Source organism: Heterodontus francisci, chromosome 5 (assembly GCF_036365525.1).
Source record: "Heterodontus francisci isolate sHetFra1 chromosome 5, sHetFra1.hap1, whole genome shotgun sequence".
NCBI classification, from domain to species: Eukaryota; Metazoa; Chordata; class Chondrichthyes; order Heterodontiformes; family Heterodontidae; genus Heterodontus; species Heterodontus francisci.
The window spans coordinates 67,114,054-67,134,027 of NC_090375.1; the positions used below are offsets into that span (position 1 = coordinate 67,114,054).

Genomic DNA, 19,974 nt, shown 5'->3' on the forward strand with positions numbered 1-19,974 from the left:
CGACAAACTGGTTAGCTACATTAAAACAATCTTAAATCACTGCCCTAGCCACAAACTTCTCTACAAGTAACACATTGCAAATGTGGCTAAAATTGAGGAACAAAACATTGCCCTTCCTCCAGAGCTAGTAATTACACATGGGAATTCTTGGTTTTGCGCAGTACAGTATCATGCAGCTCACCTGAAATAGTACTCTGACTTCGTCTCTGAAGAGCTCACACTGACACCGAAAACACAGGTTTTAACAGACATTGTAACCCTTCTCAATGATGCTCAGCTTAATGACGAGCTTCAGTTTGTTACCAAGAATGCTACACAGCTGAGGGAATAATCTTGGTTTGAATCTTGACACATCACAGTCCACAAAGCTTACTAAAGTAATGGACGTACTGTTCTGGGCTGAAGCAAAGTCAAACAAACAACACTCTGATGATGCTGAATTAATGCCTGTGCTCAACAGCTGTTTTCATGCAAGGCAAAGAAGCTCAGAAAATGCTACTGCTATGGAGAAGAGTCAAGCGGTGAAGAAAAAGCGGCTCAGAGGTTTCAACAACCTTCTGACACAGTCCTGAAAGCTGTGTGTATCTTTGACGCTGCATAAATGTACTTGTTAATGGTAGGTTTAAACTCGTTTGATGTGATTCCTGGCTTTGAGAAGAACTGTAGGCTGGAGATTCCTGCTGTAATGCTCACGGGAAGTGCAAAAAACAAAATAAACTGAAGAGTCATAAAAAATAGAATTTAGAAAGACTGGTACACTTGCCTTCAACAAGATGGAGGACAAAGTCACATGACACATACCTTCTTCTGCACTGAAATACACATCCATGTCTGCTAGAATTGAAACTCATCAACCCTGCCTGCATTGAAATTAAATGAATCTTCACGAACGAATGTGAGCTATCCACAAAATGAACTAAAACAAATGCATTAGCAGACGCTCCATCTCCAGCTACAATCACTACAATAAAGTGTGTACATCCCTTATCTTATCAAAATGGCCATTGTATAGCCCCTCAGGAACCGAAAGCCTAAAGTCACATGGATGAAACTAACACGTTATGAATTTACCTTTAAATGGAAGCTATTTGGAGACAAAGGAAGTCATCAGTTATCAGAACATCAGTCTGGGATCTCCAACCACAGAGAGAACATAGAAAGCCATCTTGAATTCCGGCACAAGGCTAAGAGCGAGAGATCAATTCTAGCTAAGACAATTGAACGCTGCTGAGATGAGTTGGCAACCAACTGTAGCAGAGAAACGAGAATGTCTTTTGAACAACTCCTTCACCTGTGAAAATTGAACTAAGAAATACCAGCACCATCTTCGAACCGAAGTGTTCATTGCCAGGAGACTTCAGAAACCCAGCAAGGGCCTGCAACTTTAAAACTTACCCAGTAAGAGAATCCCATAGGGTTTTCCTGAAAACAGCTGACTTTTACACTTTGAACTCTTAACGCCTTTTACCCTTGACTTTCTATCTATCTCTTGAATGTGTATAAGAGAGTGAATGCGTGCATAGGTGATGTTGTGAACGTTTCGGGTGATTATTATTCACTAAATATTTCATCTTCTGTTTCAACTCACAAGAAAACCCATCACTGTTTATTTAGCCAAGAAAACACAGGGGCTGAAACACTCATTTAAACAAAAACACCATCTGTGGTCAGTTGGTTAGTTGCGAGGCAACCATTGGAAACCAGCCACACCATTTCCTAAAACAAAAACAAGAAATGCTGGATTCACTCAGCAGGTCTGGCAGCATCTGTGGAAAGAGAAGCAGAGTTAACGTTTCGGGTCAGTGACCCTTCTTCGGAACTGACAAATATTAGAAAAGTCACAGATTATAAACAAGTGAGGTGGGGGTTGGGCAAGAGATAACAAAGGAGAAGGTGCAGATTGGACCAGGCCACATAGCTGACCAAAAGGTCACGGAGCAAAGGCAAACAATATGTTAATGGTGTGTTGAAAGACAAAGCATTAGTACAGATTAGGTGTGAATATACTGAATATTGAACATCAGCAAGTGCAAACCTGAAGAAAAACAACCTGAAAAAAACAGTGGGTAAGCAAACTGAACAAACTAAGATGAAATGAAATAAATGCAAAAAAAGATTGCACACCATTTCCTAACTGTCCATAACACTGCTTTTATTTTTATATATATATAAGCATTGCAAAGGAAGCATATTGTACTTTGCCTGTGCTGCAGATTTGGAACTCTGTGAAATACAGAATTCCCCCACCTTTCAAGGCCAGCACAGCACTGTCTGACAATTCCAAGATACTCTGTAGACGCGGAGAAAGTTGTGTCTAAGCGCGGCCAGGTGCTCAATGCACAGAGACAGGGAATGAAAAAAGACAGTTGTCGGTCGTTCCATGCTCACATTCAATTATAGTCAACTTTTTACAATAGTTTTTGAATATACAATAAATGCCATTTGAAACCAGAAACCTTTTTTTGTTTTAAAGAGATCATTTTCATGGTTTGTTGATACCATGTGAAATGTACGATTTAAATACGTGAAAGCACGCTGTGCTCGTGAAATTTGTAAAATTTGACCATGAATTTGGTAAGGCCCTATTCATTACCGACGACACACTCGTTTTGGTTTTAGAAACATACGTTAGTGAACAATAGGACAGTGGCTGCATTTGTTTAACGGGACAAAAACAACAAACTCACTCGCAAACGTCACCAGCTACGCCAACCTCACTGAGCATGCGCCCTATACACACTCGCTCCGCATGTGGTAGCAGCCGGAAGTGGCTGCAGCGGAAGTGACGTGTCGAGGAATCATGGCGGACACAGTGGCAGAGCTGCTGTTTTTAGACACTTTCAAACACTCGAACTCGGAGGTAAAGTCCGGGATCTGCAGCTTTAGTCACTTATTGGGACCCGTTTCAGCTGTCACGCTTCGTTGGGCTCCACTGCCATCATAATAGAGTCCGGGGCCCTGCAGCCCAAGTGTAGCCTGATCTGGGCCTTTAATAGCGGCGATATTGGGATCGCAAACCGACCGCAAAGCTTTTCCCTACTCCTCTTTCCTCCAATCCCACTGGGGGTCCGGGACAGCATTAGGGCCGCACAGCATGAGCTGCAGCTCCCGCTTGCTGGTGTCTCCCTGATCTCCGGGGCCTGTTTGTTTTGTTTCTGGTGAAATGATGGTTTCCGCCCCCTTTTCTCTACCCTATTTAAGATAGAAGCCGATTCAAGAGGCGAACTGGAAATTGCGACTAAATTTTAACTAGTTTAATTTAATCTGAAGAAATTTAGCTGTTCCTGTGCAGAGCTTTCAGTGGTGACTTGCGAGGAACGCGCAGATTGAAAACCGTTCAGCACTTGCTATGCTTTTGAGAGGGGTATCAAAATAAGCGACATTTTAGATTATTTTAGCTGACCTATTTGCATTTTAAATGAGTTAGATTTTACTAGTTAAGGTGCAAAGGACAAGACTGGAAAATTGAAGGCGACTACTTTTATAGGTCAGGAATGCTGGTTACTATTGTCTCAAGTTTTGTAATTGCATATATTTTCCATATTAAGAATTTGTCTTAATATTAAGGTTTACTTTTATAGTGGCATTATGTCTGATTTAGAATTTGTCTAGAAATGTTTGTTGGATAATAGAAAGGTCGAAATTATGCTGTGGGAAAATTAGTACATAGATGCTTAATATGTCTGAGATTCCTTTTAAATAAATTAATAAACTCTCCTGTTAAAGTATTGGACATAAATGTAAAAGTTTGTACACTAATTCTCCCAGTGCAATTTCAAGGAGAAAATGTATTACAAACCCCTAATACATTAGGGGGTGCAATGAGGTTCCAAAGCATCGTGGAATCATTTGCGGTACAGAAGGAGGTCATATGGCCAGTTGAAAAGGTATGTGTTCCTTTTGAGCTGGAATTGAACCAGTGACCTAATGATTTTTTTGTTTTCCTCTACAGTCCTCTGCTGTACCAGCTGAGGTATGAAGGAGTGAAACTTGGCATTGTCTTAACTCTAATTGACAATCATTTAAACAAGCTTTTCAGTAGTGGTTTGATGCAGCTGGTGGCTTGCTAGGCTATTTCAGAGGGCAGTTAAGGGTCAGCTATATTGCAGTGGATCTGGAGTCAAAGCCAGACTGGGTAAGGACAGCAGATTTCCTTCCCCAAAAGGCATTAGTTGAACCAAATGGGTTTTTATGACTATCTGGCAGTTTCATAGTCACCATTACTGAGACTAGCTTTTTACTTCAGATTTATTAATTAATTGAATCTAAATGCCACCAGCTGCCATGGTAGGATAGAACTTGCATCTTCAAAGCATTAGTCTGGGTCCCTAAATCTCCGCTATGCTACTGTTCTGTGATTGATTATTCTGTACATTGCTTGTGTCAGTTCAGCATTTTTGAAAAAATGAATCTGGCTGGGATAGTGCACCGCAACAAAAGACAGGCTTTCATGATCAGACCATATGATTTGAACAGAAGTTAAATTGTACAATATGGCTTGATTTGCAGTGAAAATTAGATTTAATTTTCCTGCATGAGGTAGGAGAATAAAATGATCAGTTGTAAAGTTAATCAGCAAAGGGTTGTAATAATATGAAGCACAACAGCCCAAGTGTAATATGTTAGCTGCTATTAACTTAGCTGCGGTATTTTTATCTCATTTTCTTTCTGCTGAAGATGTTGATTAAAGTTGGAGCTTGGGTGCTGATGGCTGTTCTTTTTGTGAGCCTTGACAGAGTGCTCAGCTGTTGAGACATTAGAATTGAGCCTGATTTTGTCTTTTGTCACAAATATATCCTGTTCAGGAGGTTGGAAGATAATTGGAAATCATGGCTGAATGTTGGGCTCCCAGTCAAGGAACACTGAGGGAAATTATACTACTTAAAGTTTTGGCTGAGATTGGTTAATTTAGTGTTTGAACTTTAGACCTTCTTGGACTGTATCAATACCATAGTGTCTGGTGCCCTGAATCTTTGGGAAGCTTGAGTATTTTTCTCAATAAGTAAAATTCTATTCATGTATATACAGTCTTGATCTTACATAAGCTACTTTATTGCTCTTCAAGGTTGAGGTATGGGACTGATTTTCCCCTCCAGTTAACACTCAATTTAAGTTGCAGCCAGTGGAGTCTGCATTGTCTCTGTGCAAGAAGAGAAAATCAGAGGCAAGAGCTGAATTTTCTGCTGTTTATCTATCCCTGTAGGCAGCTGAGGTGGCTAGATTGGCTGCACCAATGATTAAAGATAACTTCAGGAATAAGGGAAGAGGAAAATTAAAAATTTCCCTTTGGACATCTGTGAATTTTTTTGGTGGATGAGCATGTGCAGAACATTTCTTGGGAATGCACTGTGCTGTGCTTCCTGATCTGCTCCAACCCAAACATTTTCCAGTGGGAGATACTCAAATCTAAATTGTGCCTACCTGTATTGGGGCAGATGCATGCAAATTAGATTCAAATGAGGAAAATACAACTTTTGCTGTTTTCTGAGTGCTGGAACTGTCTGGGTCCAAGTATCCACAGTACTACAGGTTGGTGAAGAGGGGCCTGGAGGAAGAATTGTCAAAAAGGGCCTGTTCCAATGCTCTAAGGGTGGGTGTGTGCAGTCATTAACAACACCAAATATTTCAATCAATATCTTTTCAGGCAGTTTGGCAGCTACTTTCTTCCTCCCACCATTCCAGGTCCTGTGGCTTGCAGCAGAAAGTCTCTGCCCCAGCTTGCTGGGGAAGGTTGGGAGACTCACTTCCTGTTTTGAATCATTCTGGCACTGGAAATATGGCTGAGGTCGGATGCATATCTGAGAAGGTTCCACGCCATCAGAGATAGGTCCCCATCGAAAGATTCAGGGTCATTACATGAAATACAAGATGCAAGCATTTTCAACTGCTTCATCAATGAGCTTCCCTCCATCACAAGGTTAGAAGTAGGGATGCTCGCTGATGATTGCACAATGTTCACCATTCGTGACGACTCAGGTGCTGAAGCACCCCAGTCCAGATGCAGCAAGACCTGGACAACATCCAGGCTTGTGCTAATAAGTGGCAAGTAGCATTTGTGCCACACAAGTGCCAGGTAATGACCATCTGCAACAAAGAATCTAACCATCGCCCCTTGATGTTCAATGGCATTACCATTGCCAAATCCCCCACTATCAACAGCCTGGCAGTAACCATTGACCAGAAAAACTGAACTGGACCAGGGCTTTGGTGAGACCGCAGCTGGATTGCTATGTGCAGTTTTGGTCTCCACATTTAAGAAAAGATATACTTGCACGGGAGGCAGTACAGTGAAAATTTACCAAATTGGTCCCTGGGATGAGGGGGTTGTTGTATGATGAGAGGCTGAGTAAATTGGGCCTATATTCTCTGGAGTTCAGAAGAATGAGAGGTGATCTAATTGAGACATACTCCAGGGTATGAATAATGGTTGACTAGCCAGCATAGCTCATTAATGGATCCTGGTGGGATAGATCTGTCTCTGAGAGCAGAGATTTTTTTCCATTTAACTCCAGAGAGCACTTAAAGCCAGTATTCCAACACAATGGGTAGATAAGAATCACAATCATTACAGTGCAGAAGGAGGCCATTTGGCCCATCGTGTCTGCACTGGCTTTCTGAAAGAGCAATTCTCTCAGTTCCACTCCCCTGCCTTCTCCCCATAACCATGCACATTCTTTTTCATATAACTGTCTAATTCTCCATTGAATGCTTCAATTGAATCTGCTTCCACCACGTTTTCAGACAGCATATTCCAGACCTTAAGCACTCGCTGTGTGGAAAAAAACAGCAGTAACACAACTTTGGTGGACTAATCTATGCCAATTTTCTCTGGACTTGGATAAATGGAGTTTATTCCTTTGGGGAGAAAGTGTATTGTACTTTATATTATGCAAATGGAAACTACTATTCTCAATAGCTTGGTTTGGAGACTCTTAAACAAGGTTATGGATTTCTGTGCCTGTCAAACGCCTGGATAACCCAAAAGAAAATGATCATATATATGGTTGCCAAATTATAGCTTTATATAGTGAAAGATTTTCTAGAATGTAAAATATTTTAGAAACTGTACTATTAGCAATTATTCCTAATAGATTTAGAATTTTGTTGGTGAATTAGATCATGTGACAAATAGTAATGACAATTGTCTGCTGTATCTGGTTGAATTACAGTTACATTGTGCTATTCCCTTGATAGCTCAGCTACTAAGGCAGTGAGTACTTGAGCCATATGGAAGAGCTCATGTTATATCCTCAGTTTATGCTGAGTTAGCTGATGCGTAGAAATACAATGCGGAAACAGGCCTTTTGGCCAAACCAGTTTGTGTCTTTAGTACAAAAGAAAAATACTGCGAATGTTGGAAATCTGAAACAAAACAGAAAATGCTGGAAATATTAAGCAGGTCAGGCAACATACGTGGAAAGCAAAACAGAGTTAATGTTTCAGGTCTGTGTAACCTGACCAAGGTTTCTGATGAAAGGTCACAAAGACCTGAAACATTAACTCTGTTTTTCTCTTCACAGGCTGCCTGACCTGCTGAGTATTGCCAACATTCTCTATTTTTGTTTCAGTCTGTGTCTTTGTTTACTCTCTATGCGAGCAACTAGTTCTAACCACATTTACCTTGTTCCACATCCCTCCAACCTCCTTTTCCTTCATCCATCTATCAAATCTATGGTGTGGTAGCAGGATTGGCTTTTGTGTTCTTGGATTCGGTCGATGAAAATTGGCCAGCGTTCTTGTTGGGAGTGTCTGTGTGTGTGCAGGATGTTGGGTGAGAGCAGGATGAAGCTCAGTCAACTTCTGCTGTCAGATAGTGTGCTGACGCACATGGAGAATGGTGAAATGGATGAGGTAGCTGATGGTATCTGGTGCCTGTGGAACCCAACAAGGAGCCAGGGTCTTAAGGAAAACAAAAATTGCCAACGATGTCCACATCCCAAGGATGAACAAAAAAAGATAGGAAACAAGGAAAGAAAAAGTATTGGAGTATGTTGTAGCTAACCTCACAAAATACAAATGTGCGGGTAGTCGAATTTTTGTACTGTCAAGATGTTTTCATGATATATGTGCACTTTAACTTTCGCCCATTTGCTGTCTTGATGGTGACATGTTGGGGCACAACAGTCTGTTACATAAGTTGTCATTCTTCATATGTGACCCCAGACAGTGGACCTCATGGTTTGACCATGAGGAATATTACAGCTGAGCCCACATTTGTGCATTTCTTTGCAGGGATCTTGCCGAATGTTTTTTCTTCCTTTTCTTGGAGATGTTAATCAATTGTAGCGCTCCTGTTGCGGTCAGGTAATTCAGCGTAGATCTAGGGATCAAATCTAATACACACTTAGTCTGACAGTTCTACATTACAAGCTGCATTTATCTGCTGAGCCACCAGGGCACCTGTTCAGTTTATTCTGGGCCAGAGAAGTTGACTTGGTGAACATAAATCCTATTTGCATATAATTGGTGAATCATATCCAGCGTGGAGCAGATTTGACCGAGTTTGTTAGAGTATGCGAGCCAAGTCTAATAAAATACCAGTATTAAAAATCGGGAACTTTGGTTCCGTTTGACAGCATTATACCATTTCAAGGAGGAGGATGTAGGGTTTTGCAGAAAAAAGCTGAAGCATCTTATTACAGGCTTTTATTTTCTGCCATTCAGTCAAAATATTATTGCCCAGAATTTTCTGAAAAAATAGTGGCTTGTGAATTATGCATACTGTTACTAATGTGCAAATCAGCCAGCAAGTTGTGGCTAGGAAGTGATATCCTATGTATTGTGAATAACTAAAAGTTGCTGGTTGCCTCTTGCCATTAGCTTCACGAAAACGGCACCGCCACACCCTTAACCACCCATGATTTTCATGAAGTTGCTGTATTTGCATATTAAATGTCTATTAAACTTAACAGTGTTAATAGCGTAAGTACCCTTTTAACAATGTGATAACTTTAATAATTGGCAATCGATGTCTTTTGCCCAAAAAATGAATCACTAAAAGTAGGAAGGCTCATTCCTTCAGGTAGTGCATTGTTGTTGGAGATCTTAAATAAAAATGTTGAATTTTAATCTGTTTCTCTTACTTTTTCTTTGTCTTTTTTTCCCTCTCCCTCTCCCAATTGAATCTATCTTTCCTTCCTGTTATTTCTTTCTGTACCTGATTTGGCATTGAATTTAGCCGCTGCAATTCATTCTTCCTCAGTTCTTCCTTTGTTTATTTCTCAATCCCTGAATTTCATTGGTTAAGGAGAGACACTGTTTGTCCTGTGGTTCACCAAGCTCAGATTTTCTGTTGCCCTCGCTGTGCCGTTATCAGCTCACAGTTCCAGCAACTTTGTGGGCAAACGTGTTGAGCTGAAGGTGCAACAAGTCTGACTAACAGTGCAACGTGAGATGCACTGCACCATCAAATTCTGGGTCTTTGTTTGCTTGTACCAGTAAATTACTCTTATCTACTGTGTACTACTTTATAGACCGATAAACTAATGTGCATTTAGATGAATAAATTGCATGACGTCCAAATCAATAGATTGCAGAATGACTAGAGTGCACAGTTACTAAATGGCTTACTCATAAGTGAAATGCCCAACCATCTTCAGCTGCTTCATCAATGACGTTCCTTCAATCATAAGGTCAGAAGTGGGGATGTTTGCTGATGATTGCACAATGTTCACCATTCGTAACTCCTCAGATACTGAAGCAGTCCGTGTAGAAATGCAGCAAGACCTGGACAATATCCAGGCTTGGGCTGATAAGTGGCAAGTAACATTCGCGCCACACAAGTGCCAGGCAATGACCATCTCCAACAAGATAGAATCTGACCATCTCCCCATGACATTCAATGGCATTACGATCGCTGAATCCCCCACTATCAACATCCTAGGGGTTGCCGTTGACCAGAAACTGAACTGGAGTAGGTATATAAATACAGTGGCTACAAGAGCAGATTAGAGGCTAGGAATCCTGTGGCGAGTAACTTGCCTCATGACTCCCCAAAGCCTATCCACCAGCTACAAGGCACAGGTCAGGAGTGTGATGGAACACTCTCCACTTGCCTGGATGGGTGAAGCTCCAACAACACTCAAGAAGTTCAACACCATCCAAAACAAAGCAGCCCACTTGATTGGCATCCCAACCACGAACATTCACTCACTTTGCCACCAATGTACAGTGGCAGCAGTGTGTACCATCTACAAGATGCACAGAGTATCGCACCAAGGCTCCTTAGACAGCACCTTCCAAACCCGCGACCTCTACTAACTAGAAGGACAAGGGCAGCAAAAGCATGGGAACACCACCACCTGCAAGCTCCCCTCCAAGTCACACACCATCCTGACTTGGGACTATATCGCCGTTCCTGCATTGTCGTTGGGCCAAAATCCTGGAACTCCCTCCCTAACAGCACTGTGGGTGTACCTACCTCACATGGACTGCAGCGTTTCAAGAAGGCAGCTCACCACCACCTTCTCAAGGGCAATTAGGGATGGGCAATAAATGCTGACCTAGCCAGCGACGCCCACATTCCATGAATGAATTAATAAGCTTTGATCTTTAAGGGAAAATATACACAAATCTAATATAAAAATGAAATATAATATATCCTTTCTCAAATTATACTTTTGTGATTTATAATTATGCATTTCCCTTACTAGCACAATGTCAAACTTTTGTGGAGATTTCTAATTTCATTTTGGGTGAAGGGTATTATATGCTTTCAAATGGCATCATTGGTTTGATTCAGTGGTGATCAGTATGCTGGAAGCAGGATGTTTGGCCTCCTTGTCTCGAGAGACAATGGATAAGCACCTAGAGGTGGTCAGTGGTTTGTGGAGCAGCGACTGGAGTGGCTTTAAAGGCCAATTCTACAGTGACAGACTCTTCCACAGGCGCTGCAGATAAAATTGGTTGTCAAGGCTGTTGCACAGTTGGCGCTCTCCTTACACTTCTGTTTCTTTTCCTGCCAACTGCTAATTCTCTTCGACTCGCCTCTCTTTAGCCCCGCCTTTGTAGCTGTCCGCCAGCTCTGGCGATCACTGGCGACTGACTCCCATGACTTGTGATCAATGTCACAGGACGTCATGTCGCGTTTGCAGACGCCTTTAAAGCGGAGACCTGGACGGCCGGTGGGTCTGATACCAGTGACGAGCTCGCTGTACAGTGTATCCTTGGGGATCCTGCCATCTTCCATGCGGCTCACAAGGCCAAGCCATCTCAAGCGCCGCTGGCTCAGTAGGGCGTATATGCTGGGAATGTTGGCTGCTTCGAGGACTTCTGCATTGGAGATACGGTCCTGCCACCTGATGCCAAGGATTCTCCAGAGACAGCGCAGATGGAATGCGTTGAGACGTCGCTGTTGGCTGACATACGTTGTCCAGGCCTTCCTGCCATAGAGCAAGGTACTGAGGACACAGGCTTGAAACACCTCAGACTTTTGTGTTCCGTGTCAGTATGCCATTTTCCCACACCCTCTTGGCCAGTCTGGGCATAGCAGCGGACGCTCTTCCCATACGCTTGTTGATTTCTGCAACGAGAGACGGGCTACTGGTGATAGTTGAACTTAGGTAGGTGAACTCTTGTACCACCTCCAGAGCGTGGGCGCTGATGTTGATGGATGGAGCATTTCTGACGTCCTGTTCCATGATGTTTGTTTTCTTGAGGCTCATGGTTAGGCCAAATTCGTTGCAGGCAGCCGCAGTCTTGTCGATGAGTCTTTGCAGACACTCTTCTGTGTGGGATGTTAATGCAACATAGTCAGGAAAGAGGAGTTCCCTGATGAGGACTTTCCGTACTTTGGTCTTCGCTCTAAGACGGGCAAGGTTGAACAACCTGCCATCTGATCTTGTGTCGAGGAAAATTCCTTCTTCTGCAGATTTAAACGCATGTGAGAGCAGCAGTGAGAAGAAGATCCCAAACAGTGTAGGTGCGAGAACACAGCCCTGTTTCAAACTACTTAGGCTAGAAAAGGTGTCTGATGAGGCACCGCTATGCTGAATTGTGCCTTTCATATCGTCATGGAATGAGGTGATACTTAGTAGCTTTGGTGGACATCCGATCTTTACTAGTAGTCTGAAGAGACCACGTCTGCTGACGAGGTCAAAGGCTTTGGTGAGATCCATGAAAGCAACGTAGAGGGGCATCTGCTATTTGCAGCATTTCTCCTGGAGCTGGCGAAGGGAGAACAGCATGTCAATGGTGGATCTCTCTGCTCGAAAGCCGCACTGTGCCTCAGGGTAGATGTGCTCAGCCAGCTTCTGGAGTCTGTTTAAAACGACTCAAGCGAAGACTTTCCCCACTATGCTGAATGGGGAGATTCCATGGCAGTTGTTCCAGTCAGCGTGGTCACCCTTCTTATAGAAGGTGATATTGGCATCGCGCATGTCCTGTGGTACTGCTCCCTCGTCCCAGCACAGGCAAAACAGTTCATGTAGTGCTGAGAGTATAGCAGGCTTGGCACTCTTGATTATTTCAGGGGTAATGCAGTCTTTTCCAGGGGCTTTTCCACTGGCTAGAGAATCAATGGCATTACTGAGTTCTGATTTTTTTGGCTGTTCATCCAGCTCATCCATGACTGGCAGAGACTAGGCTGCATTGAGGACGGTATCAGTGACATCATTTTCCCTGGAGTACAGTTCTAGGTCTTGCTCCACCCAGTGGTCCGTTTGCTTGCATTGGTCAGTGATTGTTTTCCCTGATTTAGACTTGAGGGGACCGATCTTCTTTATGGTTGGCCCAGAAGACATCAGACATTCCTCTGATGTTTCCGGTATTGGAGGCCAGCTAAATATGACTACAGAGGTGTTGCTAGTAGTCGTTTGCACTGTGCCTGGCTGTTGTTTGCGCGGTGCTTCTGGTGGCTTTAGTGCTAAGGATGTTAACTCGCTGGGGTCCATCTTGTGGTTCAGAAGTGCAGTGTGCTTAGTGGCTATGACTGGTTCCATCTCTTCAGAATGAGATTGAAATCAGTTATTAAATAATCCATAGCATTTTATATTGCAGAATCACTTCAAAAGCAGTTCACTATTGCCTCAGAGCTGCAGTGCTATGGAATCCACTTTACTTGTGTTGTACCCAGCAGGTCTGGCAGCATCTGTGGAAACAGAAGCAGAGCTAACGTTTGAGTCTGTTCTAGTTATCCATTGCTGAACAAAATGTTTTAATCTGTGATCTCACTTTGGAGTTGTTGATATCAAATACATGGCATCTACTTTTCTGCTCACAGCTAAGTCGAATAGCTTGTTTACCTTATCCCGTGTTCTCAGCATTCTGAAGATTTAAATTGTATTTCTATTCAGTCTTTTTTAGGCAGGCACATGGAATGTGCTTTTTGAAAATGTAAATATCTTTAAAGACCACAATTATCATTCTGTTTTCTCCCATTTTCTCCCTTTCCTATCCTGAGTGGTGTGAAACAGGGCTGTGTTCTCGCACCCACACTTTTTGGGATTTTCTTCTCCCTGCTGCTTTCACATGCGTTCAAATCCTCTGAAGAAGGAATTTTCCTCCACACAAGATCAGGGGGCAGGTTGTTCAACCTTGCCCGTCTAAGAGCGAAGTCCAAAGTACGGAAAGTCCTCATCAGAGAACTCCTCTTTGCTGACGATGCTGCTTTAACATCTCACACTGAAGAATGCCTGCAGAGCCTCATCGACAGGTTTGCGTCTGCCTGCAATGAATTTGGCCTAACCATCAGCCTCAAGAAAACGAACATCATGGGGCAGGATGTCAGAAATGCTCCATCCATCAATATTGGCGACCACGCTCTGGAAGTGGTTCAAGAGTTCACCTACCTAGGCTCAACTATCACCAGTAACCTGTCTCTAGATGCAGAAATCAACAAGCGCATGGGTAAGGCTTCCACTGCTATGTTCAGACTGGCCAAGAGAGTGTGGGAAAATGGCGCACTGACACGGAACACAAAAGTCCGAGTGTATCAGGCCTGTGTCCTCAGTACCTTGCTCTACGGCAGCGAGGCCTGGACAACGTATGCCAGCCAAGAGCGACGTCTCAATTCATTCCATCTTCGCTGCCTTCGGAGAATACTTGGCATCAGGTGGCAGGACTATATCTCCAACACAGAAGTCCTTGAAGCGGCCAACATCCCCAGCTTATACACACTACTGAGTCAGCGGCGCTTGAGATGGCTTGGCCATGTGAGCCGCATGGAAGATGGCAGGATCCCCAAAGACACATTGTACAGCGAGCTCGCCACTGGTATCAGACCCACCGGCCGTCCATGTCTCCGTTATAAAGACGTCTGCAAACGCGACATGAAATCGTGTGACATTGATCACAAGTCGTGGGAGTCAGTTGCCAGCATTCGCCAGAGCTGGCGGGCAGCCATAAAGACAGGGCTAAATTGTGGCGAGTCGAAGAGACTTAGTAGTTGGCAGGAAAAAAGACAGAGGCGCAAGGGGAGAGCCAACTGTGCAACAGCCCCAACAAACAAATTTCTCTGCAGCACCTATGGAAGAGCCTGTCACTCCAGAATTGGCCTTTATAGCCACTCCAGGCGCTGCTTCACAAACCACTGACCACCTCCAGGCGCGTATCCATTGTCTCTCGAGATAAGGAGGCCCAAAAGAATGTTTCTCCCATTCTTTTTCTCACTCCAGTGGTGGCTTGCTCTGATTTATGTTTCCTTGGGACAGCAGTAGTCATTTCCACTGTACCTTACTTTTTAGATTGGAGAGTCAGTGTGGGACTTTCCAATTATGGCTGACAACACGACTGAGTTCAAACTTTGGTAACCAAATAGATCTTGTATCTGTTATCACAGTTGTTCAGCTGAGCTATAAACAAATATTTCAGCTAATATGTTTACTTTCCTGGACAATCATCATCTCCTCCCTATTCCCAAGCTAAATACTTCATGGTTAAGTATGATTCTATGAACAGTGGTCACCTTGTATAGCAGTAATACTAAGTTGTGAGTCTTGAAAGAGCACTGGCAGACTTTTTAACATTAAAGCTGAACCTGATTGTATACCCATCTGAAAGCCACGCACCACACTTCCAGCAAGAGTTACTAGATAAACAAAGAGAGGGAACATTGGCCAAATTTCTTTAACTAGTTAAGAGCAGCAAACTATCGATTTGGGATTGAAATTTGGACCTCCTAGCTTGCATTGCTTAGTCAGGTTCTAAGTATATCCAAATCTTGGGGAAAAAGCTCAGAACATTGAGAAGTGGTGAGGCACAGGGTTAATTCCCTTGTGAAATTGAGCTCACTGAAAAGAAGTGAAGGTCAGATGCCTCCTTATGGGGATAGAAACCGAGGTACAGTGTCCCAGGCCTCTCATATGTTTGTCCCAACGCCTATCTCAGTAGCATCTGACTCTTGGTCGGTCAATGTGTTTCCTGGAGAATTGTAAGCAAGGTGCTGTGAAGAGTGGAAAGCAATTACCTACAAAAGAGTGATAAATTTAGATGGCATAAGTATTTTTAGTTTTCTTAAAATGTATTGTGTGAGAACAGTGGAATGTGTTCCCACTCTGCATATGTAAATCTTACACTGCCATTATATAACTGGAAAAATGTTATATAAAATTTTAGAATTGGTGTTCAAATTCAAAAACCATAGATGCTTTTTTATTTTATAGCAAAATACTCATGTGGATGTAGTTCGCTTTCCTTGTGTTGTTTACATAAATGAAGTTCGTGTCATTCCTCCTGGAGTTAAAGCTCACAACAGCTTGCCCGATAACAGGGCATATGGGTAAGTGAGGGAGAGGGGGACATCTGTGTGTTTTCTTTAAAGCAATTTAAGTCTTTTAATGTAATTGAAAGGATATATTTGCATCTAAAATAATGTGGCTTCTAATAATCATTGATCAAATTGCTGTTTTCTTTGACTTACAGAAGAGAAAATGTTTACTTCTGAATTAATGAATGATATATGCACGCAAACAGTGTGTGTATGCGAGTGTATGTATATATTTATGGTATAAACTCCCTAGATTAGAACATAATGTTTTGCCTGACAATTGTAATGGTTTCACTTCCTCAGGGAGACCTCACCACATGCATTTCAGCTAGACCTGTTTTTCAACAATGTCAGCAAACCAAGTGCACCTGTTTTTGACCGATTAGGAAGGTGAGGCTTGTTAAAACCTAAGCCCTGATTGATGTGTTACAGCACTGTCAAAAGTTGTTTCTATAGTTGTCTGTTGTTACCTATGTTATGAACTTGGACTGAATTAAACACTGACTGCCTTGAGCATTTTTTTCTCATAATTTGTCTCAGCTTTGAACCGTGTTCCACTTAACCATTTTGAACTATTACTGATCCAAGCTTTACATTTATTTGTGGATAAGGGATTAAAAAAAAAATGTTTTTGTCTCCTTCTCCATTCACAACTGCATAGGTGCATTTCATCCAAGCTTAGGAGTACAGGCGGACTGCAGTCTATGGTGTAGCTTGTAAGTTTGTGCTATAACAGGGAAGAGGAACATTTTCACAGATCTGTGTTCAGATGAGCTTCTGTTGGTAGGCAGGCTGAAGCGGTATCTTTCACAAAAAATTAAATTTACATCTATACAAGGATTACAGGGTTTTTGCCATTTTAATTGTAATTTATTGTATATGGGGTCTTTTTACTCCAAGGAATTTGTGTGTAGAGTAACATCACAGTCAGATCTTCCTTCAACTGTCTTCCCACAAAAAAAACAAACACTTTGTCAGACTTCTTAAATTTCAGTAACGCGATTAGTGAAGCCCAATTACATGATCCATAAATAACCCACTTGTAAAAACACTTTTTTTTATGATTCCCAATGACTTAGATAAATTGTATAGCCTGTTGAAATGAATTAAACAAAAGAGATCTGCATAATTTTAGAACACTATTGTAACAAGGTTTTTTTCTTTGCTTTTATCTCTGTCTATTGCATTTCAGTCTGCTGTGACATTTGAGTGGTGTGCAGCCAAGTACATCCAGCCACCCTTACTTAATTCATCACCTAACACAGTCCTGATTTTCACCTTCCTTTTGTGGTGATGGGCTTGACCTCCATATGGAGTCTTCTCACTATCTTCTAGTAGAGATTAGTAGCACTGAAAAGTGTGGCAGGGTGAGAGGAAGAAGAAAATGAACTTGTACATGTTGCTATGGCATTACTTCAAACAGCCTATTCAAACTTTCACCATATCTAAGTAGCCATTTATCACTTCTGAACGGTGACTGTCATAGGGCTATTCATTTGTACTGACCTTAATGCTGCCTAGCTTAGATATACTAACTTACCACAGACTGGCAGTGAATCTGTGCATTCCTGATCCCTTCACCTTGGTACACATGGCACATTTGCATTCTCCAGTATCAGGAAAGTACTATTCTGAATTTTTACAGTAAAATCTCATATTTTGTGAGTGATTAAAAGAAGAGCAATAAATTTTGTGCAGACAATGTATGAACTCAAATTGAAAATTGGGTAGTATCAAAAATGATCAAAGTATGAAAATACCTTGTTGAACTGATCCTGTATTAAAGTAGTCTCATCCATTGGGATTTTTTTGTTGATGCATCTTGGGTAAGTAATTTAGGAAAAGAATGTTTTGAAGAAGTTTAAACCCTTATCTATGATTTATTATTTTTCCTCAGCCTTGATTATGATGAAAATGCATCTATTATTTTCAGACCAAACAATAAGGTAAGATTTTTATAACTTGCACTTTTTACAACTTGAATGCTGTTTGTCTTGTCTATCTTCCCTTGACTTTGTAATGTATTTTTATGCTGTTTTTAGATTACTTGCACTGTCAGTGAATGGATGAGGCACATGATCTGTCTTGGCTGCTAAATTGGCTGCCTAATCGCTGCATGATTTGTTCTGTTTGTTTTCAGATAATTCAGATTTTTTTTTTTATTCATTCATGGGATGTGGGTGTCACTGGCCAGGCCAGCATTCACTGCCCGTCCCTAATTGCCCTTGAAAAGGTGGTGGTGAGCTGCCTTCTTGAACCGCTGCAGTCCATGTGAGGTAGGTACACCCACAGTGCTGTTAGGAAGGGAGTTCTAGGATTTTGACCCAGCGACAGTGAAGGAATGGCGATATAGTTCCAAGTCAGGATGGTGTGTGACTTGGACAGGAACTTCCAGGTGGTGGTGTTCCCATGCATCTGCTGCTCTTGTCCTTTTGAGGTGGTAGAGGTCGCGGGTTTGGAAGGTGCTGTCTAAGGAACCTTGGTGCATTGCTGCAGTGCATCTTGTAGATGGTACACACTGCTGCCACTGTGCGTCAGTGGTGGAGGGAGTGAATGGCACCCCATCTACAAACAATCAAGTGGGCTGCTTTGTCCTGGATGGTGTCGAGCTTCTTGAGTGTTGTTGGAGCTGTACCCATCCAGGCAAGTGGAGAGTATTCCATTGCACTCCTGACTTGTGCCTTGTAGATGGTGGACAGGCTTTGGGGAGTCAGGAGGTGAGTTACTCGCCGCAGGATTCCTAGCCTCTGACCTGCTCTTGTAGCCACGGTATTTATATGGCTACTCCAGTTCAGTTTCTGGTCAATAGTAGCCCCTAGGATTTTGATAGTGGGGGATTCAGCAATGGTAATGTCAAGGGGAGATGGTTAGATTCTGTCTTGTTAGAGATGGTCATTGCCTGGCACTTGTGTGGCGCGAATGTTACTTGCCACTTATCAGCCCAAGCCTGGATATTGTCCAGGTCTTGCTGCATTTCTACACGGACTGCTTCAGTATTTGAGGAGTCGCGAATGGTGCTGAACATTGTGCAATCATTAGCGAACAACCCCACTTCTGACCTTAAGATTGAAGGAAGGTCCTTGATGAAGCAGCTGAAGATGGTTGGGCCCAGGACACTACCCTGAGGAACTCCTACAGTGATGTCCTGGAGCTCAGATGATTGACCTCCAACAACCACAGCCATCTTCCTTTGCGCTAGGTATGACTCCAACCAGCAGAGAGCTTTCCCCCTGATTCCCATTGACTCCAGTTTTGCGAGGGCTCCTTGATGCCATGTTCGGTCAAATGCTGCCTTGATGTCCAGGGCAGTCACTCTCCCCTCACCTCTTGAGTTCTGCTCTTTTGTCCATCTTTGAACCAAGGCTGTAATGAGGTCAGGTGCTGAGTGGCCCTGGCGGAACCCAAACTGAGCGTTACTGAGCAGGTTATTGCTAAGCAAGTGCTGCTTGATGGTACAGTTGATGACACCTTCCATCACTTTACTGATGATTGAGAGTGGACTGATGGGGTGGTAATTGGCCAGGTTGGACTTGCCCTGCTTTTTGTGTACAGGACATACTTGGGCAACTTTACACATTGCCGGGTAGATACCAGTATTGCAGCTATACTGGAACAGCTTGCGGCAGGTGCGGCAGGTTCAGGAGCACTGGCCTTCAGTGCTATTGCCGGGATATTGTCAGGACCCATAGCCTTTGCAGTATCCAGTGCCTTCAGTCATTTCTTGATATCACACGGAGTGAATCGAATGGGCTGAAGTCTGGCATCTGTGATGCTGGTGACTTCAGGAGGGGCCCAAGATGGATCATCAGCTCAGCACTTCTGGCTGAAGATTGTTGCAAATGCTTCAGCCTAATCTTTCGCACTGATGTGCTGGGCTCCTCCATCATTGAGGATGGGGATATTTGTGGAGCCAAATCCTCCAGTTACTTGTTTAATTGTCCACCACCATTCACGACTGGATGTGGCAGGACTGCAGAGCTTAGATCTGATCCGTTGGTTATGGGATCACTTAGCTCTGTCTATTGCACGCTGCTTATGCAGTTTGGCATGCAAGTAGTCCTGGGTTGTAGCTTCACCAGGTTGACCGCTCATTTTGAGGTATGCTTGGTGCTGCTCCTGGCATGCCCTCCTGCACTCTTCATTGAACCAGGGTTGGTCTCCTGGCTTGATGGTAATGGTAAAGTGGGGGATATGCCGGGCCATGAGGTTTCAGATTGTGGTTGAGTACAATTCTGCTGCTGCTGATGGCCCACAGCGCCTCATGGATGCCC

General features: G+C 43.0%; 1 protein-coding gene across 3 annotated transcripts in view; it reads left to right on the forward strand.

The window, feature by feature from the left end:
* The first annotated feature begins 2,777 nt into the window (after positions 1 to 2,777).
* The window catches only part of virma (vir like m6A methyltransferase associated), a 152,825-nt gene continuing 135,628 nt past the window's right edge, over positions 2,778 to 19,974 (forward strand). For all 3 annotated transcript variants that reach the window (XM_068031581.1, XM_068031582.1, XM_068031583.1), the window contains exons 1-4: positions 2,778 to 2,860; positions 15,600 to 15,715; positions 16,007 to 16,093; positions 17,601 to 17,649. In XM_068031581.1, the coding sequence (XP_067887682.1) occupies positions 2,801 to 2,860; positions 15,600 to 15,715; positions 16,007 to 16,093; positions 17,601 to 17,649 (312 nt within the window). In that variant the 5' untranslated portion in view covers positions 2,778 to 2,800. The remainder of the gene's footprint in view (positions 2,861 to 15,599; positions 15,716 to 16,006; positions 16,094 to 17,600; positions 17,650 to 19,974) is intronic.